Source organism: Lycorma delicatula, chromosome 4, assembly GCF_047948215.1.
Source record: "Lycorma delicatula isolate Av1 chromosome 4, ASM4794821v1, whole genome shotgun sequence".
In the NCBI taxonomy this organism is placed as follows: Eukaryota; Metazoa; Arthropoda; class Insecta; order Hemiptera; family Fulgoridae; genus Lycorma; species Lycorma delicatula.
This window is the reverse complement of record NC_134458.1, coordinates 50,982,408-51,007,064: the sequence shown is the minus strand read 5'-3', so window position 1 is coordinate 51,007,064 and position 24,657 is coordinate 50,982,408. Positions and strand designations below refer to the sequence as shown.

Genomic DNA, 24,657 nt, shown 5'->3' with positions numbered 1-24,657 from the left:
CACATACCTGGTTCTCCATTTCAAGCTATCATCCATCCTGAGGCAAATGTTAAACGAATCAAAGCATCTGGCAACAATACAACTTCATGGTAAATTACATTTGTATGTGTGTTTTTCCATGTTTTTTTTTGTGTTGTCAGTTTGCACTTGTGTTAATTCTTTATTAATTTTATGTGAATATTCGTTTAATATTATTTATAAAATAAAACATTTATAAAAATGTATTTAGTTATGCTATTGAGCGTTCTGTGCCTGAAATAACTGCTTGAAGATAGAGAAAAGTATATTTTTGAAAGTTTTTGGTAATTTTCTGATTTTTTGCCTATTTAATTAATAACAAAAGCGCTGTTAAAAATACCTGAATTAAAAAAAAAATGCTATTTTAGAACAATTTAATGTATTAAATTAGTACTGTTGTTGAAATATTCAGAATTGTAACATTTTATTTGTACCTTTATGTGCTCCATATGTAGATCTGCAAATGTAGAAATGATATTCAGTCGCCTGGCGTGTTTGCTCAATCATGGCATGACATTACCATCACAAATGGAAAAACTATCTTTTCCATACATTATCCACCTCATGAGTTTAAATTAATAATTATTATCGTGAAATTTAATTTATTTACTGGAAAAATTCATCATGAAACAACTTTCCCTGTCATTGATTTATTGAGCATCAAATATGCAAATATGACATTTCTGTGTGATATCTTCTTGTTTGATCTCTAATCTAATCTGAAGTTAAAAGGCATCTAATTTTATTAATAATGTTCCCAGTATGGTTTTCAGATAATTTTGATCTATATATAGATTTCTGTGCACTTATATTTTCTTATTTTCAAACTGATAGAACCGATGATGAATTAGTTTGTTATCAACTATGCCTTGTTCAGTATTTACTTAAAATTGCATTGAACTGAATTCATTTATTTCTTATATATCACAATGTGTGTGTGCTTGGGCCACATCATATGGATTATAGAATAATGACGATCAGAAGAACAAATTAACATAAAAGGATGTTTGCATATCTCATGGTTACTAGTTCTTCCACTTCTCTACTGCAAGTAAAATATACATTCTTTCTTGATACATTGATATTGAAATCATTTGTTTATGTTATTAGTTTTGATACTATAAATTATTATTATAATTCTAGTATTCTTTTTTTAAGTAAAATGATAATTTGTATTATAACCTTAATACCAAGTATACTTCTTCAAAATAATGTAATTTTTGTACATTCTAATGGTTAGATATAAACTGAAAGTTCTGTTTGATACCATTCATGTCTAAAATTTAATTTTAATTGCTGCAGAATAGTGCTTTGTGTAAAATATTTGTTTATAAAAACTCATGTAGCTCAGCATTTTACAGCTTTTTTACGTCTGTCATAATTTATCTTTGTAGAATAAAGCTTTTGTAATCTTTGTTTCTATTTGTTAATATTGCATTTTCCAGCAAACTCATGGCAAATTTTTTTATATAATAACTGATTTTATTTATTATTTCAGTAAGCATGTATTTTAAGTTTTTATATCTCTGTTAGATTTTTTAATTATTTTTATCTCAATTTTTCATTTATATTATGTTGGTAACTTAATGTACTTAAAATTGCTTAATTTTTTCCTACCAACAAAACAGTGTCAAGAAACTTCTTTGTAAAGTTGCTTTATTACGTAGAGATAAGTTAACTTATTTCAAAATAATATTTGAGAATCGCAAAATAAAAAAATAAACTATGTAAGTTTGAGTACAAATGTCCCAACTTTTGTGAAGTAATCATTATTTATAATTACTGAATTCTAATTACTGTTCGAGAAAAAAAAAATTAGTTGTTACAGGAACTAATTTTGGATTTATTAAAAATAACAATGAATGCAACCATTTCTTTTGTAAAGCCCTTCAAATAAAGGGCTGATAATAAATTATAGTGTACAGATTTTGTTTCTAATATAAATGCGATTAATTATTTTAATTCGAGAACTATAATGAATTTAAATAAAATCTTCCACGTTTTGCTTATTTTAATTCGTTGTTAGGTTATGTTGATATTATGAATTCTATTTTAAATTTAGTGTTATGTGGTGTATATGAATCGTGTATAAGCATTAGCATCTGTGTGTTGTGTGTGTGTGTGTGTACATGAATGAATGTATGTTTCTTTATATGCACTTGTATATGAAGAAAGATTTTTTTTTTAATGAATTTGAGTGTAATGTAATATTTATTATAAATTGCTGGCACATTAGTGAATATCTTGTTCATCAGCAAAACATGAGGTGTGACTGTGTTGTGCTTACTTATTTAGTATTACACAATTTAATAAAACAATGAATTACACAAACACAATATAGATCATAAGTAATAATTATTTATTTTGAATAGTTCATATAAATAATACAGATTATTTCAAGAATGGGGGTAGCTGTGTTGTTCCACAGATAAAAAATGAACTGCTTAGCTTTTTCCTGGATGGATCAAGGAAAACCGCTGCAAAACCTTAATCACAAAATACATAATTTAAAAAATGATATTAATATTAAAGTGATTAAAATCTGTACTAATACATAAAAATTGTAAATTTTAAACGATAGTAAAGTAAATATTTTATGATACTTTAAAATACTTATATTTATAATACTTATAAAATAAAGTAGTGTAAAAAAAATTAGAAGAAAATTATTTGTGGGCATATTGTTCATACCTGTTAAACAAAGGTTCAGAATTTTCAGGGTTTCTTTTCTATTTAATATTGCATAAAACTCATCAATAAAATACAGGTCAGTAAATGATTAAAAATGGCAATAGAAGCATAATAAGGCCTTCCTAATACACTGAGGTATTTCATTGTTTTCCTTAAAAACATTTATGCTATCTGATTTAACAGAGGTATATTTTGGTGAATTTTAGGAGTAAATGATTCTTATTCTTTTTTTTTAATAGATGAGAGAATTTTTAATTTATTAAATGTTGGTGTACATAACTCATATTGATTGCTGCTAAACAGTGATCTGACAGCTAATTTTATATAGTGAAAACTCATTCTGGCTTCTTAAAGGAGCCTAAAGAGATGATATTATTTTTTAGGTAGGGAAGTACATAGATATAATAAATATTTAATAATGATGACAAGCTTAGTGTTTTCAAATAAAGCATTTTGTTATTAAATCTCTAATTGAATCTTTTATTGATCACTCTTAAAAAAATAAAAGAAATATTTATCTCAGATGCTTCTTCAATTGAAATACTGTAATCTGTATAAAAATTTCTATTATTATCTCCAGGTAAATTTGTAAAACATTGTCAGTGTAGGTGCCAGAGATATCTGTGATTTTAGTTGGCAAGGAGATCGAAATGTAAGGGTAGAAATAACTCGCATAAGGTTAAAATCATTTAGAAAATAATGATAAAATCACCCAATATTATGGCATCCTTTTAGCAATTTTTGCTAAAAAGAATCGCCACTTACGCTTAAAAAATAACAGTATTCACCCCAATCAAACCAGACTATGGAACTGTTTTTATATAATTCAACAAAATATTTTGGCTTATGATTAAAGGGGATTAATTATGCTTCTGTAGTCATTTTTAATAATGAGGGAAATATTTGATTACTATGGAAGAGATAAACAACAAAGTATAATATCGCACTGCTGCAACAAAATAAATCATGTAGCTTTTTTTAAATAAAAAAATTCATAATAAAATTTAAAAATACAGTACATATACTGTGTACAATAGTGTATTAATGTACAATGATTTAAAAAAAAAAACATTAGGTATTAAACTCTTTATCTCAGTTATGGCCAATTAGCATAATGAAAAAATAACTGTACATCAAAACAGATTTACTATAAACAGAAAAAGTGTTTAATTTTTTATTTTAAAGCCGACATCCTGGACTTGACTGTTACGTATTTCCACTTCTTCACTCATAAAATATCTGTAGGCGCTGAATTCGGTGCTATTCTAAATACCATAAAGCAATTTTGAATCCATGCTTGGTGTCTGTGTAAGAAACCTTGGTAAAAGAGGCATCTTTATCGTCATTGTCATCGTTTGGATCTTGTTGGACAGTTGTAATAATTATCTGATTGTCATTCAGTACTTCATTAGTGCTAGCCTCATCAACGGCACATTCAGCAAGCCATTCTATTATGTCGCAGCATTCAATATCAGGCTTTATATCATCTTGTAGATCTTGGACTACCATTTCATCATCATTGGCTTCATTTTTTTGTGAAAATAGTGTTTTCTGGTTCCATACTTGGCCGCAGTTTCACCCATGACTTTTTAATGTTGTTTCAGACATTTCCTTCCAGGCTTCTGTAACCATTTAAGTCGCATCTTTAGTATTTATTTATTTCATTGCTTGAAAAAAAGATTATGACTCTCCTCTGTTTTTTCAAGAATGGATCCAATATATTTTCGATTGTATCTTTTTTATTTAGCCATGTGACATGAGCTGGTAGAAATATTGCTTTAATTACTCCTTTTTGTAATCATTTTCATTTGGGTGACTTGGTGCGCCATCTAAAAGAAGAGCTTTTAGTGGAGAATTTTTTGATTTTAAACTTCTTTCAACTAACAGTACAAATTCACTGTAAAACTAGTTCTTAAAAAGATTGCAGTCAATTCAGGTGGAATCCTGGTTATAATAATAAACAGACAATGAAGATAAGTTTAGATTCTTAAATGTTCTAGGCTTTTGGACTTCCCAATAACAAATAACAGCAACTTATGACTTCCACTGGTGTTGCTGCATAGAGCAGTTTTAATTTATCCTTTGCCTACTTGGTATTGGTAAGATTTAAAATTTTGTGCAAGAGTTATTTTCGGGAGCATTTTATAATTTAACCCTGTCTCATCAATATTGTACAGCTGGTCGGGTTTTAGATAGTTATCTTCAACTAGCTTTTTCAATTTTACCACAGATTCATTTGCAGTGGTATTATCAACTGACAATTTTTCTCCAACAATAAAAACTTGTCAAATTCAATGGTGCTTCTTCCACCTGTGAAGCCATCCCTCACTTGCTGTGAATTTTTCATCTTTTCCCTCCAGTTTCTTGTATAGAATTTTTGCTTTTTTTTAATAATGGGTCCAGATAAAGTAGCTCCTTTTCGGCAATGTCTTCTTCAACGGTCAATGTATGTGCTTCGAGGGCCTTTCAGTTTTTCCTCCAATCATTAATTGTGGTTATGCCGACTCCCAATTCTAAAGAAAAGTTTTGCACAGACTCATTCTTATCAAGTTGTTCAATTACTTGCAGCTTCTGTTATAATGAACACACTACACATTTTTGTTTTTGAGCAGCCATTAGTTAACACACAATAAAATCTAACATAGATTCAATAGCCTGCTCACAAAATTCACGATAACAGCGTCATTATCAATATGCTTGTGCAGTAATGGATAAACACGCACTGTTATACTATGCTGCTTAAATTAAAATGAATTTTTATTCCCTTAGGTACATAAGACTGTACAGTAGTACAGTATGCACATCTTCCAATATGATGCAATGATATGTTTTGGTGATTCAACACACAGACAAGTATGTGTGTACTGCATGCACATACATGCAGTACTGTAGTGTCTCAGGTGTAAGTTGGTCGGATATGGGGGGTGCTACTGTAATACTAATTAAAAAAAAAAAAAAAAAACAACTCTGGATCCTGTTAACGAGCATATATTGTAAATATGTCCTTAAAATTATTTTCAATAGTCCCTTCTGTAATGTGAATTATTTTGTAATAATTTTTCATGTTTAATTTTTTTTTTTTGTCTTCAGTCATTTGACTGGTTTGATGCAGCTCTCCAAGATTCCCTATCTAGTGCTAGTCGTTTCATTTCAGTATACCCTCTACATCCTACATCCCCAAAAATTTGTTTTACATACTCCAAACGTGGCCTGCCTACACAATTTTTCCCTTCTACCTGTCCTTCCAATATTAAAGCGACTATTCCAGGATGCCTTAGTATGTGGCCTATAAGTCTGTCTCTTCTTTTAACTATATTTTTCCAAATGCTTCTTTCTTCATCTATTTGCCGCAATACCTCTTCATTTGTCACTTTATCCACCCATCTGATTTTTAACATTCTCCTATAGCACCACATTTCAAAAGCTTCTAATCTTTTCTTCTCAGATACTCCGATCGTCCAAGTTTCACTTCCATATAAAGCGACACTCCAAACATACACTATCAAAAATCATTTCCTGACATTTAAATTAATTTTTGATGTAAACAAATTGTATTTCTTACTGAAGGCTCGTTTAGCTTGTGCTATTCGGCATTTTATATCGCTCCTGCTTCGTCCATCTTTAGTAATTTTACTTCCCAAATAACAAAATTCTTCTACCTTTATAATCTTTTCTCCTCCTATTTTCACATTCAGCGGTCCATCTTTGTTATTTCTACTACATTTCATTACTTTTGTTTTGTTCTTGTTTATTTTCACGCGATAGTTCTTGCGTAGGACTTCATCTATGCCGTTCATTGTTTCTTCTAAATCCTTTTTACTCTCGGCTAGAATTACTATATCATCGGGAAATCGTAGCATCTTTATCTTTATGATAAATTTTTTTTCAGTGTATAAAAAATGTCCAAATACATTTAACTACATGTATGCAGGTATGCTCAAGTGTGTGTAAGGCTTGTTACAATAAGTTTGAAGGGGAAGTGATTGACGTAGAGAAGGAAGAAAGAACAAAGGAGGAGAAGTACTTTGTATTAATATTGACCGGAACTGTTACCTACCGAATCAAATCATAATGTTTCAATTCCTTATAACTCATCATCACTGCTAATAATTAAATCACAATTATCACTTAAATCACTAAATTGCTATTAACACAGCACCTTTAATTATAAATCAAAGTGTATTGTTTTCATATTAAAAGGATATATACTATATTTATATGAATTGTTTTATTTTTAAATCTGTGTAGTTTGCTACATTGCAAAAGTCTTATACTTTCCATCTTAAAACTCTTTCCACCTTTAAACACTCTAATTCACTCATTTTTTAACTTCTCGTAACAGTATTTTTCTGTACTAATACTTAACTTAAATTAACCGTTGAACTATTACAGTAGAAACAACTGAAAGAATTAATTTCTTTTTGATAATATGTAAATTAATTTTATTATGTACTTCATTTTTATTTAAGATATTGACTTATAAAAGGATGTGGATCCAATTACACTTCAGCAATTGGTTTGTTGAGCTGAAATCGGACCTTACATAATTTTACGCTTATAAATTTATTTAATTATTTTTTGTTTATAATTTTGCATGGATTTTAATCTAAGCTTATTTTCTAAAATGACAATAAAATGCGCTACATTCAGCCGCGAGTTCAACGTCATTATTTACAAATAATATTATATCAATTTATAACCGCGAGAGTGTTCATAACTTAACATAATAGGCCTATATATTTCATGAAAGTATAAAGCTTAGGATAATACCAGAAACAGCTAAACCTGATTTGAACTTTAGTTTTAAGAAGCCATCATTATCCAGTTTGTTCGGTGTTACAGTGGTTTTCTTTGCGGTTCTTCAGCATCTCTATCCACCGGTGCCAAGTCTATATCTTGATGAACTGTTAGTTCATAAAAGCGCTGATCGATTGCATTCTAATAACGATTTAGAAGAAAGAATACGAATCAACCTTGCTATTATCATGGGCTGCACCACCGCATGGCAATAAAATTAAGGTAATTTATACTACTATTATATTTTGTGAGAGGCGGCAGTGGACTAAAACATAATGGTATGTCAGTAAACTATAATTTTTGTATAAGAAGTTTTATAATCGATAAAATACGTTATCTCTGGGTATCTTAGTCTCAAAATCAAGTTTAAGTACAGTACTTTATGTGTGGCCCGCCACATAACAAAAAATGTTTAATATTTTTAATTTTTACGACTACATATTTTTACGTTTACAATTTTAACGTGTGATTTTTTAAAAAGAAAATGTTTTATTAACTGATGATGAAGGAAAACCTTGAAAGCGCTATTATGAAATAACAATAAGCAAAAGTAGAAGCATTATTGAATTCTGTACTCTTGTTAGTAAAATATTTTTATAATTTTATCTTTGACATGATTAGTATAGAGAGGAATATAGCAAATGCAATAACAAAAGAATTGATTTTGCTAAGTTAATATATATATATATATACATAAATTAAATGAAAGAATAAAAATATTTCAGTCTCTAATGAGATTATCTCCATAAAACTGACTTTTACCATTATGTTTCCAAGTATTTTATTAGTAATATTTACTTAATATGTTTTCTTTTTCTTAAAAAGTAAACTATAATATTGTAATAACGGTTTACATTTTTATTACATTACTAGTCAGTCCCTCCGTGAGGGCGGTGTCTCGGAATGCGTTATTAGGTGGCTAAAATAAAGTGAAATTATTGAATACCTCTTGTCATTTTTTTTTTTTTGAATGATGAATATTGATTTAACGAAAGTTAGATAGAAATTTTAACTGTAGAATAATGTACTAACGAATAGGGATTTTCGCGGTAGTGAACGCTACATTCTGGTTCTTTTTTCTAATTATAGTTTATTATTTTTTTAAGAAAAACAATCGCGTAAATAAAAAAATTGATGTGGGCACCATATGACTTCCTTGTACGCCTATTAAATTACATACACATTTTAAATTGAAAAGTTGATAAATTTTTTTTTCATTAATAACTTCTGATATGGTTTCTTATTTTTTATTTTTTTGTTGTTATTGAATTATTATTTATCGTAATCTTTTTTTTGCGATCAGAGGTTAATCGTTAATAAATCAGTATATTTAAATTAAAAAAAGATATTAATTCTGATTGGAACCGATATGGTTTCTCCTAACATCCAAATATTTCATTAATTAAAACTTTATTTGGCTTTAATTCTGGAAACGATGAAAATAAGTACCGTTTATGACGTATCGTTGAAAAGTTCTCGACGAGGGCTTATCACTGCGGTAAGAAAAAGTCCAAAATCCGATTCCTTTATGTCAAGAAAGTAATACTACACTTAACAAATATAAAAATTAATTTGAATTTAAAAATACACCGTACAATACTCGTTCGGCAGGGAAAAATACTTATACCGCATTCTTTTCAAAATTAACCGTTTCAAACGTCAATTTTTGTATTACGCCAGTGTATTTTCTAACAAAGTCCCCGACCGTTTTAACGTCCTAATAATAAATAGTAATATAATCAAACAAATAGACGAACGGGTGAAACACAATCTAAATTTTAAAATACAAAACCGAAACGCAAAAATAACCCACACTAATAACAATTAATTTAACATATTATTATAACGAATAATATACAACAAAATACATTTTAAAAACCTACATATATAAAACTGAATATCTAGTGAATTCAGTTGTCTTATCGTACGTTATCTTACAATGTATTTCTTTTAATTTCTGCAAAATGTATTTTATTTTATACGATTTCAATGTAAACTTAAGTAATTTTACATTTTAGTTTAATGTATATTTCTCAACTTAATTTCCGAATTTTAATTTTTATGTTTTTTAGATTATATATCACGATACAAAAATCTTGTATTTTTATTTAGTTAATTATTGTTTTTAACCTATTCTGATCATGCAGCCATTAAACTGGATATGTACGGTGTCAGTTTTAAAACGCTGTTACAAAATCATTTTATATATCTTTGTCGGTTATTCTGTTTTATGTTCACAAAGGAATCAGTTTTATTACACACAATTTGAACGATGTAAAATGTTTTATTTAGACTAGAAAGAATATGACCATTTTTCTCTCAGAAATCTGCTTGTGTGTGTGTGTGTGTGTGTGTGTGTGTGTGTGTGTGTGTGTGTGTGTGTGTGTGTGTGTGTGTGTGTGTGTGTGCGTGTGTGTGCGCGTGTGTGTGTGTGTGTGTGTGTGTGTGTGTGTGACTTGTGCATTACAATTACTATGAGGGTTAGGGATTTATTAAATAGCTCTTACTAGCAACATACCGAAAAACATATCCAGCACACACAAAAAAAAAGAAGGAATTTGTGATCATAAATACGTCACTTTTACTTGATGTCTATAAATATATTTTCCGACAAACGATATCGGTAAACATGTAACGCATGTTTTTTTTGCCAATATGAATAGCCTTTTGAGTGGCGGGAATATTTATAAAACGTAGATTTCTGAATCTTCTTTCATTTATACTAAGATATATTACTAATCTATTTAACAAAAACATTTCAATAACTATTTAGCATAACCCTTTTTTTTCTGTGTATTATTTTTTAAATGCTTTTATTCAGAGTTATCAGTTATCAGTTAAGAAATGTATCTTCGCCGGTGAGATCACTATCGACTAGTAGTTCCATTCTCCTTACCTCTGTTGGTGGTAGTGATATCATCGGTGAAGAAACATCTTAACTGGCAGAGTAATATCAAGATTGAGCGACTCAAACCTTCATGACAATTTTCTGAGGATTAAAAATGCCCCTGAATTCAGATTTTAGTATATACTTTAATGGAATAATAGCATCAACCAGGATCTGAACGCCCCTCTCACCTTCAGCGAATTACAAGATGTACTTGCACATCTAAAATATTCTAGCCCTGGATCTGATTGAATTCTATATATCTTCATATGGGAACTCTCTGATTAGGGTCTCGTCACCTATTACACCTGTTCAACATTATCTTGGAGGAAGGAGTGTTTCCGGACGTCTGGATTGAGGCTGTAGTCATTCCTGTGGTTAAGCCCAATTGTGACATCGCTTCAGCAGAACTACCATCTGATTGCTTGAACATGCACCTTTTGCAAGGTGATTGAGGAGATGATAAATAATAGACTGAAGTGGCATCTGGAGAGAATTAAATTCTTCTCCTAGTACCTATACATATTCAGGAAAAAGATCTACCACGGAGCACATATTAATTTCATTATTTTGTTATTTAAATATTTAATCGCTACTCTAACATTAAATAAAATAGAAATGTTCTTAAATTTATTTAAATTTTTGTTCTTTTTTAATTAATTAATTGTTGTTTTAATTAATAATAATTATTAATTGTTAGTTAATTGTTGTTTTTGTTGTTAATTAATTTTATTTAAAAATTCGTAGAAATGTATGATTTCTGTTAAAGAAAATTTTTTAATTGCATTTTAAATAAATTTCGATAGTGCCTTTCTAAATGGTTTAGTAGTGTATTAAAAATGGCAACAGAAGCATAAGAAGGTCTTACATACCAAATTATTATCTTAGTTACACAATACACAATAATAGTTCTGTTGTCTAGTTTGATAGAGGTGAATGATATAAATATATTTTTTTTTTAAATACGCATGTATTTTTTTTTAGCAAAGATTTCATATTCAAAAATATAAACCGAAGAATAAATGAATATTTTTATTTTTCTAAATATTAATCTAAATGATTCAGACCTTTAGATACCAAAAAATAATCTGCAGCTCTTTATTGTAACTTGAAAACTTATTCTGACTTTTTGATGTAGCCCAAGAGATAATATTACACTACAGACAGGAATTTTCACTACAGATATAAGCATAATAAATATTTAATAAAGATGACAAGCTTAGTTTTTTATTAAGGCATTTAAAAGCAAAACATTATGGTTTGTTTCTAACACAAATGAAATTAATTACAAATTATAATTTCCAAACAAGGATTAATGGTAATTTATAACGGAATATTGCCATAACTGTAATGGTTATAGGGTACATAACGTGAGATAAAAGTTATCTCCAAAATTAACCCTTATATATGTATATATAAGGGTTGTTAAGAAGAATGTCAAATAAAGCAGTTTCTATTGTCTTCCTTACTGAGCTGAATATTTTGTGTGTATCATCAAAACACCATTTGCCAAACCCACTAAAATGTAGATGATATTCCTAGAAGTTCTAGAACTGAAACATTCTTTCATCAGAAGGACCGACTATATTATGAACATCATTAAAAACAAAGAAAGCATCTTTAATTAATGCTTATAATTCCTCAGTCGGTTTCACATATCACAGTTACAAGAAATACAGATTCAGATACCAGAAAATTACAATTTAATGTTTTCTTTTTTTACTGAAAACAAAAAGAGAAGAGATAAGAAAGTTTATTATACATTTGTATTTGGAGGAGGGGACACAGATTATGATATATACTGATTAATATAATTCAGTTATACTGAAGAGTGATAAAATTGAATGATATTAATACATAGCATGTTATACCAAATTTTACACATTTTTAATTTATAATCTAATGTTAATAGTTGCTTTTATACTATTTAATTAATCAGTTAACTTCTAAAAAACAAATTATATTCCAAAATAAAACTAATGTTGTAGTTTTTGGTCTTATTAATAACTGCATATATTACAGGTTTTTTTTTATTAACAGGAATAGATAATTATTTATGTTTAGTTTAGTTTGAGTTATTACAAGAAAAGGATTTTTTTTATTTCAGAATTTTTGATTTCAAGCCAGATCAAAGTCTCAATTCAAGGTTTTTTCAATAGATAAAAAACTTGTGATACATATATATATATATAACCTTTTTGTATGTATGTAAAACTACTGACATTTTAAGAAATAAGTTTAAAATATGTATTATAAATATTCAAGAATTTACCAGTCTGTTTTTAAATTTTATCTATGGTATGGAAAAGTATATGAGCACACACACACACACACACACACACACACACACACGTGTGTGTGTGTGTGTGTGTGTGTGTGTGTGTATATATATATATATGTGCAGGTAAAATAGACACAAAAGAAATTTACGTCATTGTTTTACAATATAATTGATTTTAATTATTAAAATATTTATTTATTTATTAATAGAAAATTGTTTTAATTTATATAACTTAACTAAGGTCAAGCAGAAGAGGGTTAGTGAAGTTCTGTAGTAATCCAGTATTATGGGTTTTTATACTTTTAATATCTATAATATATCGGAGTAAAACTCAGTTCAAAAACAAAATTCTTCCTCGATTGAAAAAAGTCTATTTTATCATATTTTTTTACAGCAGTTAAAGCGCATCTCTCTGTGGGTGAGATAAGTTGTGTAGAGTATGCAAGAGGACAAAAGTTTCGAATATTGCGTCCGGGTGTACGTAACTGTATTTTGTTTTCCGTAGGATTACACCCGTGTAATGCTTTATGAAAAAAACAGTAAATCAAAGTATTCTCTTCGACATACAAGAGATGGTAAATTATGTAGTAATTGAAGCTGTTGTTTTCCAAGTTGGTGAAGTTTAAATTTGTGAGTCAGCCAAGATAGAAAGTTGTTCTGAATGGATTCAGTTTTAATCGATGTATAGTCTCTTCGAGAATTCCAGGTTGAGGTGGAATATTCAAGCTGGCTTTGAACAAGTGACTTGAAGAGTAAGACACAGAATTCCAGGTTGAGGTGGAATATTCAAGCTGGCTTTGAACAAGTGACTTGAAGAGTAAGACACAAGTTCGAGGATCAACAAAAGGTCTCGCAATCCATTTCAACAGACCAAGATTTCTCTTCGCTCGGCTCACAATAATGTCTGCGTGTTAAGAAAGGTATAGCTTGGAGTCAAGGAGTATGCCTAGATCGGTGACGGAGTTCACAGTATTAATGAGAAGAGAGTTTATTGTATAATTATACCAAGCAATGTTAGTTTTTCGGGAGAACGGAATATGTTTAATTTTTGAGAAATTTAGCTGCATGTAATTTCTCATTGCCCACTGGTAAATACGGTTAATATTGTGTTGTAACATTAGGTGATCATGTAAGCTTTTAATCTGAAGAAATAATTTAAGGTCATCGGCATACATACTCAGACCAACAGAGACGGATTCAGTAATATCATTTATAAAAAGTAGAAACAGCAACGGGCCAAGGTTGGAACTCTGTGGAACTCCAGAGATTGCAGAGAATTCTCTTTGGGAAGTGCATCCAGCATACCTAACAGCAAAAGTTCTGTTATTCAAGTATGAAGAGATCCACTTGACAAGACGCTCACTGAACCCAAATTCAGCCAACTTCTTTTGGAGCAGGTAATGGGGCATTTTGTCAAATGCTTTTTGAAAATCAAAATAGATAGCATCCACCTGACCTTGAGATTCAACAACAGGGCCGATTTTATCAAGGAAACAATTGAGGTTTGTGGTTGTGGAACGGGATTGCATGAAGCCGTGTTTGGAAGCGGAGATTTTATGTTTGATGTTTTGAGATATATGAGATGTTAGGATTGATTCAAACATTTTAGAAAAGAAGGATAGGACGGAAATAGGGCGGAAATTAGGAATAAGGGGGACACCAGGTTTGGGAATTGGAGTAACGATCGCCTTTTTCCATAGGCTGGGGAAGGTACCTGATTTCAAGCTCTAGTTGCACAATGAGGCCAGAATAGGAGCGATCACGCTGCTGACGCCTTTAATAATAAATGGTGGTATGCCATCAGGTCCACTGGCTGCCTTGATTAATTCCGTTAATGGTGGTTAATACTAATTCGACGCTGACATAGGGTATATCAAGCTCAGCACAGTTCATCCGATCTTTGGACGTTGAAGAGGTATCCGCTCTTACATCCTCTGGAAAAGTCTGAAACACAGATTGAAAGTACTCCCCAAAACGAGTACATAGCACTTGAGGATCTAGTTCATTATTGATCAGAGGTGCAACTACTCTTTCTTGGTTAGATCTGTGTTGTGAGACGTATTTCCAAAACCTTGAAGGCTTAAACGTTAGATCGCTTTCGATGAAGCTTGCGTGGTTATAATTATCCCTAGAAACCATAAGTTTAACTTTCTTTCGTAGCTCTGAAAACGAGCGATAGTCAGAAGTAAGTCTCGTTAATTTAAATCGTCGATGTGCTACTGTTTTCTTCTTAATCAGCGCTATTCCGTTCGGCTGAAAACCAGAACGGAAACTTAGGAGATCGACGACGAGTGATAGGAACATTCTTGTCTACAGCTTTACTGAACACCTGACGAAAATTCGTCACAGCTTCGTCTAGGTTAGGACACAGAAGAACATTGCCCCAATCTGCGTTCGTCACATTTTAAAGAAAGATTTAAAGTCTCCCTTTCTGAAATTATACGTGGGACGATTTGTAACATGATCATGAATGAACGAAGAGTCATGTAAGATTATTGAGAACCGAGGATGATGTTTATCCGGGTGCACAACACCGTCCGAAGAAAGAGTTGACACAGTTACATTCGTCAATACAAGATCTAGGCTAGTTCCTTGTGCAAAATTATGGTTATAAAAACCTAGGTTCAAAAAATCTACTAGATTGAAGATGCGGTTAGATCGACATTTAGAATAGTAATTGCAACCGGAAAGAAAAGTGCGATCATTCCAGACCACACCCCGGGGGTAATGAAGTCACCAGTTATTATTATGTCGTATTTTACGGAATCTATTTATATTTATTGTATCGCTTCTAATGTATTCATTAGTTTTATTTAAAATTACAGGTTTTGGACGCTAAGAGCACTAATGTTGATATGAAATTGAGAGACAACAGAGATGGTACATATACATGCAGTTACACACCAAAATCTGGAGGAAGACATGCTGTACAGGTAATACAGTTATGATTTTTTTTTTGTTTAGATATCGACTAAGACATTCCAAAAAAAAATAGTATCATAGTATACAGTTACCCGATCAAAAAGAACTGCAATTTACATTACTACATTTTTTAAGATTATTGAAGTGGAACTTTGCTATATTCTTGCCTAGGACAGTCAGTGATGATAAGTTTTTAAAAAAAAATTGTTATAGAATTTGATTCGGTGTGTCGTTACAGCAGATTGACAGGAACTGGTTTATTAAGCACGGCTTCAGTCATTTTCGTTTAAATTAGTTCACATACTTTTATTTTGAAAATGTTGCTCCTTCAGATGTTATAGGTGTTGCAAAATGATTATAACAGGATTCAATTCCACGATTTGGTTTCAGGTTTGCATTAAAGAATTCATAGTATATTTTAATAAATAATTTCTGAGCACTTACCCTACTGCTATACTAGTATTTTTTTATGTTTTATTGGTGAATATGAAATTGTTTTCATATTATAAATTAAAGTGAATTAGTGCAATTCAATGAAATTAAAATATTTTAATTGATCGTGACAGAAATCATATTTGGTGTGTATAGTTTTTAACCGATAAATGTTAACTTTTATTATTTAAAAAATGTATTGCCATTATTTGAGTAAGTGGTGCCCATCAAAGTTCTTGCAATAATAATAATAATAATTTATTTATTTGTTTGTTTGTATTTTTTGTGTAATAGGACAGCTAACTATAGTCTTTGTGTGTTACACAATAGTACATAAAAAAATAAAAAAAATCAATATACATTAAATATAAATTAAAAATTTCAATATAAATTAAAAATACAAAATTTAATCATTAGTTCATAATAATTATTAGTCATTGGTTCATAATCCTAGCTCATATAATTATTAGTTCATAAAAATAAGAGTAATACTGGTGTTTTAATTATGTTACACAATTATATTATTATCTTTGTCTTATTAGTGTCTTTGCATAAATACAAGATTACAGATAAACATGTACACATAATTAAAAATACACATAATTCAGGAAACAAAATTAAATAATATAGTTTAATATCAATACTAACATTAGTTATAAATTCAAAAATTTACATCTTAACTCCTTCATCCAATTGCATTTAATTAGAATTTCAGTTACTTATACAGCACTGTCAATATATACATATATATACATACACATATACATAGATACACACACACACACACACACACACACACACACACACACACACACACACACACACACACACACACACACACACACACGCACGCACGCACGCACGCACACACAAATTGAAGAGGATATTACAGCTTTATTGACCAGGGAAAGTAGATAGCTGCATCCCTTACTTATTAAGAATAGTAATAGTATAGTAGCTATTTTATGGCTCATACCAGGATCCAGGATGTCTTGTAAATTAGAATTGAAGTACTAACCAAGGCAGGTAATAGAAATAAGCAATGGTGGTGTTAAAATAGCTTGTACAGTTTAGCCTTGATCTTTCAAATATCACATGAAAAGGGAAGCAATCAATAACTCAGTTGTAACTCTTAACCCAGAAATAACTTACAGAAAATTACATTAAAAGATTTTAGATAAGGTAATAAATTACATCCCTTTACAACTAATGGTTGTATAAATCCTGGACTGTCTCAAGGAGTAGCATCCTGAAAATTGAAGGATGTGAAATAAGAATAAAATTTCAATAGCTGAAGCCTCATTTAATAATCTAGTTCCCATAGTTAAACAGACTTAAACAATGTTGAGTACAGTTTCACTGCATGTTACTGGAATCTATAATTGACAAAAAACTGCTGAAATAATTAAACTGAGGATATATAAATGTAATAAAATTTAATTATTATAATCAGTTAGTTAAACTATGAGAAAGTCATAATTATTCCAATTTAATCTAAATTTTTTTTCAAGAGGTGAAAAATACCTGAAGGTAGTATGATCTCTGATAATTTTTATTATCAGAATTTGCTGTTACAGAAAAAATACTATTTTACTGTAGGAGGTACATTTAGGTTCTAGTCTAAAATAATATAATCAAATGAAATAAAATAGTTAATTTTTTATGTATAATACATTATTAAGTTCTTCTGTTACAGGTGTCTGGTGGATTCTGGTGCAATTGGAAAAGTAGAAGATCGTAAAGTGACATGTACTATAACCAATCCATCTCGGTCTCTCACAGAAAACCATATTACTTCACTTGCTGATGGAACATACCGAATCAGTTGTTATACACCATTTGAAGAAGGTATTGGTTCTACTATATTAAGTGAATTTTTTAACAGTTATAAAAATTAGTTAATGTTCAAGGTTTTCTAAAAGGGTGAAGTTAACTGAATAATATAACCAGTCTATTGTTAGGTTTGTCTACATTTAAATAATAGAATGAAATAGATAAAAAAGAGTAAATTAATGAAATTAGGCATTTAAAAAAAAACTTGAGAACCGTTTCCATTAATTGGCAGTATTTTCTGTAAATGTAAGTGTTAGATTAACTTTTCGTTGGATTTCTTAGAATATATTAGTACAAGTTCAGGAATGCATTTGTTAGCATGAATTATTGTTTACTGTTTTTACTTTACTTTTGATTTCATTATCTCTTCTTTTTTTTTAAATCAAAATTTCAAATTTATTTCAATCGCCTTTCTCTTTTTGGTTTTAATTTTTATTCTTTTATTGTTTACATAATGCATTTAATTAGAGTAATATTCACAATATTATTTATTTAATTAACTGCATATTCTGATGTACATAATAAACATTTCTGATTGAAGCATAGGTGTGTAAAAAGGTATGCTTACATTATTTATATAATTTTAAAAATGCTGCCTGTTAATAGAAAAGATTCAAAGTTGTCATTACAACTTTTCAAAACCACCATTAAATGAGTAAAAAATTGTTTCTGAAATTTCTACTGTCATCATAAGGGTTCAAGAGAAACCATAAAAATATGTAACTTTGTATACATGACAATTTTTATTTGCAAAGATTTATTTGTGTGATTGTTGAATAAGTTCCTTTCTGAAGTGTTTTTATTGCTAATTTTTATAAAATCATATTTATTCTGTCATTCATTGTAGAGGAACATAATTGTGTTTTTAAAGAGAAAAAAAAACATCCATTAATTTTGTGTTTTAGTAACACTTTTCTTTACATGGAGAGAAAAGTCAAATTTTCTGTTGTTTTAAGTTTGTTATTTTTGAATATTTTACTTATGTTAGATAAGGCGTGCAAGGTGATTTTTATTTGCTGTGGCCATACAATTTACACATGCACTGGGACATGAGGAAGTGATCTGTGTATTTGTTACAATAATTTGATAAATTCATTTTGTTATGTGTGCTAAATCAATTTATTATATTTGTCAACTTCTTGATGTCCTTGGAAGGTCAGAAGAGTTTCTGAAAGTGTTATGATGAAAGTGTCCATTCAGTGTAAATTTGTCTTGGTTTGCCATTAAAATTGTTTTGTTTGGAACTACCATATTTAAAGTTATCAACTGTTTAAAATTTATCTCCTTCAAGAAAAACAATGAAAAATTTGTTGTTCTTTCAACGGATTATCTAATAAAAATAAATCTGTGGTGACTGAGCTCTTTTATAATCTAAATTCGTATGAAAAATTATGTTAGAATCTCTTTTTTTTTAGTTACTCTCACTTACCCTCCTTTGTTACTCTTTTTACTCAACTCATGTCAAAAATTTTAGATTTCCTAACTCTTCATATTTAAGTAATAACATTGGGGAATAAAAAGTAATTTTTTTTTGTCCCTAGGAAGAAAAATATGTATTTCTAATAGTATTTTTTCTATTGAATTTAAATCTGATATCGGTTTTTTCCCATTACACAAGGTTTCTGAGAGACAGGCATCTATAATTTCAAACATTTTAATACTTTTTGCATTCTTAATTACACAATATTCAAATATTTGACTCATCTAGAAAGTAAGAAATGATGATTTTCTGCTATATTTTGATTGTGCAGCATTCCTCTTGATGGTCCAACAATAATCGGCCAGCATATTAGGATTCCATTTTCCTTGATACATCTTTTCCATAGCTGAAATCTGATGAAAGTGTACCTCATTCTCATTGCTCACTGTGCCAAGATTTTCTGGGAAGAAATCTAGGTGTAAGTGCAGGAAGTGTGCCTTTACATACATAGTATAACCCAAATTTTTAAAAGATCATTGACAATATCACGGTAATTTTCCTCCTTTCGATTTCCCAAAAAACTCTTGAGTAACATTTTTGAATGTTTGCCAATCTGTTTTCTCTGGTGGATTCAATATTTCCTCAAACTTTTCATCATGCATTAGTGGTCATATTTGTGGACCCACAAATATTCCTCCTTTAATTTTTACATCACTAATTTTAGGAAACTTCTGTTTTAAGTACATGAAACCACGAGTATTGTCCATGTCCTTGACAAAATTCTTCATTAATCTTAGTTTGATGTGTAACGTAGGTAGATGCACATTTTTAAGATTACACAATGGGTCATGTTTCACATCTTTCTGTTCAGGAATGAGTGATTCGCGTTTAGGCCACTTTTTTCTAAGGAAATGGTTTTGTCTGTCCCTACTATCCCATTTACACAAAAAAACAGCAGTACTTTGTGTAACCGAGCTGCAAACCAAGAATAAGTGCAATTACCTTCAAATCACCACAAATATTCCATTCATACTCTGAATATTGAAGCTTTTCCAATATAAATTTAAAGTTTTCATATGTTTCTTTCATACTAGCAGAGTTAGCCGCAGATACTATGGGAATTTGTTGCCATTATGCAGAAACAACTTTTAAACTAACTCTAGAGTATTCGGTGAACAAGTGCCATTCTGTTTGTTTATGTTCATTACAAAGTGTCTCCATAAGAAAAGAAATGTCATTATAAAACACTAAGCCATTTTCTTCAGAAAAATAGTCTTTAAATTCAGAATAACGATTACGATAAGTACATATCTTTGTATTCTTTTGAAGAAGATTCCGTCCTTTTAGCTGGGAAGCAAGCATTTCAGACTGTTTTTTTTTGGATAATTTTAAATCTCGTATGAGATCGTTAAGATTCTCTTGAGTCAGCAAATGAGGCTCGGATGAACTGCTTTGTTCAAAAATTGTATCACCAGAATCTGTTTTTTTTCTTCCTTACTTCCATCAGACTTTGAGCTCACTTCATCTAATGTCACATGCTCTGGAGGTTTTAGTACGGGCAATTCTTTCCAGTGTGGAACTGGTCTTATTGCAGATTGCAAGTTAGGGTACACCACTGTATGTTTTGATTTTGACGTAATCCCTTTAATATTTATTAAGCAGAAATAACAGTCCGAAGAGTGATCTTTGGGTTCTCCAAGAAACAGGGGTAAAAATTTGGTTGTAATTAATTTATTGATGAAGTACAAAGAATAGCTATATCCAGGTCCTTTGCAAAATTTTGCCACTTGAACTCAACAAAATACGAATGGAATAGATAGTAAGTCGGGATCTTTCCTTTTAACACAAAATGTTTAATTTTAGTAATTTAATGTTGATGCTAATATGTTTTTTATTTTAATGTAAATTACAGTCTTACATATACCTCTGCTTGCTTTGCTTGCTCCGAGTCTTATCTTTTTGTAATCTGTTTGGAAGTATAATATCGTGCCTGAATCGCTTTGTTTTCAGTCATTTGACTGGTTTGATGCAGCTCTCCAATATTCCCTATCTAGTGCTAGTCTTTTCATATCAGTATACCCCCTACATCTTGCATTCCTAACAATTTGTTTTACATATTCCAAACGTGGCCTGCCTACACAATTTTTTCCTTCCAATATTAAAGCTACTATTCCAGGATGCCTTAGTATGTGGCCCATAAGTCTGTCTCTTCTTTTAGCTATATTTTTCCAAATGCTTGTTTCTTCATCTAATAGGTCTTCATTTGTCACTTTATCCAACCATCTGATTTTTAACATTATCCTATAGCACCGCATTTCAAAAGCTTCTAATCCTTTCTTCTCAGATATTCCGATTGTCCAAGTTTCACTTCCATATAAAGCGACACTCCAAACATAGACTTTCAAAAATCTTTTCCTCACATTTAAATTAATTTTTGATGTAAACAAAATATATTTCTTACTGAAGGCTCGTTTAGCTTGTGCTATTCGGCATTTTATATCGCTCCTGCTTCATCCATCTTTAGTAATTCTACTTCCCAAATAACAAAATTCTTCTACCTCCATAATCCTTTCTCCTCCTATTTTCACATTCAGGGGTCCATCTTTGTTATTTATACTACATTTAATTACTTTCGTTTTGTTCTTGTTTATTTTCATGTGATAGTTCTTGCGTAGGACTTCATCTATGCCGTTCATTGTTTCTTCGAAATCCTTTTTACTCTCGGCTAGAATTACTATATCATCAGCAAATCGTAGCATCTTTATCTTTTCACCTTGTACTGTTACTCCAAATCTAAATTGTTCTTTTACATCATTAACTGCTAGTTCCATGTAAAGATTAAAATGTAACGGGGATTAGAAACATCCTTGTCGGACTCCCTTTCTTATTACAGCTTCTTATGTTCTTCAATTATTACTGTTGTTGTTTGGTTCCTGTAAATGTTAGCAATTGTTCTTCTATCTCTGTATTTGAACCCTAATTTTTTTAAAATGCCGAACATTTTATTCCAGTCTACGTTATCGAATGCCTTTTCTAGATCTATAAACGCAAAGTATGTCGGTTTGTTTTACTTTAATCTTCCTTCCACTATTAATCTGAGGCCTAAAATTGCTTCTCTTGTCCATATACTTTTTCTGAAACCAAATTGGTCTTCTCCTAACACTTCCTCCACTCTCCTCTCAATTCTTCTGTATAGAATTCTAGTTAAGAATTTTGATGCGTGACTAGTAAAACTAATTGTTCTGTATTCTTCACATTTATCTGCCTCTGCTTTCTTTGGTATCATAATTTTGATACCAAAGTCTTTTTGAAGTCTTACGGAACTTTCCTTTTTTATAAATATTACACACCAGTTTGTACAATCTATCAATCGCTTCTTCACCTGCACTGCGCAGTAATTCTACAGGTATTCTGTATCAGTAATTGTCTACTTATATCCTACATGAAGAAGCCCTAATCTAATGGATTACTAGTAAAATTGATACGCACTGTGTAGAAAAGATGTAGATTCATTCTTTCGAGTGGAATCGTTTGCAGTCCTCTTTAGATCATCCTTTTCTAACTTCTACTCTTTTCCTTTATTCTTCATTCCTTTCTTCCTGCTAGTGATCTCTAGGTTTTTGCTGAATGCCTGCTAGGTCCGGCTTAAGATTATGGTAATCTTTAGAAATATTATGTCCTTGAATTTGAGTGATTTTCTCCCAAGTGTCTGCATAAAAAGCTAACCTACAGCTGATGAATGGTAATGAGTACTATCAGACCTCGTATTTCATAATAAAAATATGAGTACAATATTTACGTTACAAATGTATTAATTCCTAGCATAACCAAAACATAGTAAGTTGAAAAAAGGATTTATTATCATCGTTACATATAGTACTGTTTTTTTCTTTTGTTGCAGGTAACACAACGTTCATTTAATTATTAAAAAAAAGAAGAACTACAATGGAAGTGTCCTTCCATATATTGTGGTAAAACCTTTATTTTTTTATTATTTTATAAAATTTTTCATCAAAGCAAGTTTTATATGTAATGGTGGAAGGTAGACGTTCTTTAGATTTACAAAATTCACAATTAATATTTTTCTGCTCAGCCCTTGGGCCGGTTTTTTAGTTTTAATGTAATAGTTTTTCTGTTTCTATTGTCCTGCTTGTGTAATAAACCAAAGTACTTTGTATAACTGATAGATGCAGCCTTAACAAAAAATTGCTATCACCCTTAGGTCTCTACATATACGCCCATGAATAACTTTCATCTGTATCAACACAAGTAAAAATTTCATACTGTCATATGTCTTCTTCATTTGTGCTAAAGAGGAAAGGAGAATTGATGTTTTCTTATTTCCAATGTGAAGGAGGATGGTTTTCAAACATTTTCAGAGGGATCTATATGCAGTCTGAATTCTGAAGGATTGTGACGCTGCTATAGTAAATCCAGTGAGGAATTTAAATCATGGGAGAACACTTTTATCGTGTAAGGAGAACAGGTGCCGAAATTCTTGCTGCTTAGTAAGGGAAACATATTTGAGTGCCACTGTAAGGTTAAAGCTTTCTAATTTTGAAGTCAGGAACTCTGAGATTACATTTAAAACAAATTAACATAACGAAACAGATCATTAAGGTTCTGGTTCAGTAATTTGTGAGATTCAGTGCTCTCATCTTGGGAATTTGGATCCCGTTCTTTTTCGTTAATTTCTGAGTCACTATGTCTTCATCACCAACATTTTCTTCTAAACTGCACGTTTCTGGTAGAATTGGAAAAGTTAACGCCTCTTCATTTGGAATAGGCTCTCATAGCTGAAGGAAGAGTATAATATGAAACAGATTTCTTAAATTTACTTGTAATGCCTTTGCATTATGCAAGAGTAAACAGTGTGCGAGTGGTCCTAAACGATCTTTTCATACCCACAACAAAATGCGTATATTGTGGCTTCCCACTTATTCAGCTATTTAGTAAAGTTACACAAAAACTATAGCAAATAAGAGGTCCGAGAAGCCCCACGCCCCACCAAAATGCGTTAATGACTCCCGGCCCCTCCAGCGGCAAAATAAATATAACCGCACTCCCGAAGGAGAGTTCCGGTACGGATTTCTTGTCACAAGTGACAATTAAGGATGTCCTACTGGAAATTCTAGCAATATTCCCCGCCTGTGCCAAGCAAATTCTCTGAAGGACGTGGTATTCAGGCCATCATAGAGTGTGACATGCTATCTAGGTACGGTTAGGCAAACTCTCAGACTGCTACAGTCGAACGCCAATTCAGTAGTAGGCAAGACGGCAGAACGTTGCCGCCAGGCCGAGTGTCTACTAATAGACGTGATACTGTTGTCCGGGTCGTTACTGTACGCGAACAAACAACTGACTATTCTAAATTAC

At 30.6% G+C, this 24,657-nt stretch overlaps 2 protein-coding genes across 3 annotated transcripts in view; both read left to right on the top strand.

Moving 5' to 3' along the window:
- LOC142323387 (uncharacterized) overlaps positions 1 to 24,657 on the top strand; it is a 208,246-nt gene that overhangs the window by 56,891 nt on the left and 126,698 nt on the right. For both annotated transcript variants that reach the window (XM_075362947.1, XM_075362948.1), the window contains exon 4: positions 7,552 to 7,728. In XM_075362947.1, coding sequence (XP_075219062.1) covers positions 7,552 to 7,721 — 170 coding nt within the window. In that variant the 3' untranslated portion in view covers positions 7,722 to 7,728. The remainder of the gene's footprint in view (positions 1 to 7,551; positions 7,729 to 24,657) is intronic.
- Positions 15,490 to 17,960, top strand: LOC142322850 (filamin-A-like). The gene is made up of 2 exons (XM_075361931.1): positions 15,490 to 15,607; positions 17,725 to 17,960. Exons 1-2 carry the CDS (start codon positions 15,552 to 15,554, stop codon positions 17,924 to 17,926), a joined length of 258 nt encoding a protein of 85 aa, XP_075218046.1. The 5' UTR covers positions 15,490 to 15,551; the 3' UTR covers positions 17,927 to 17,960.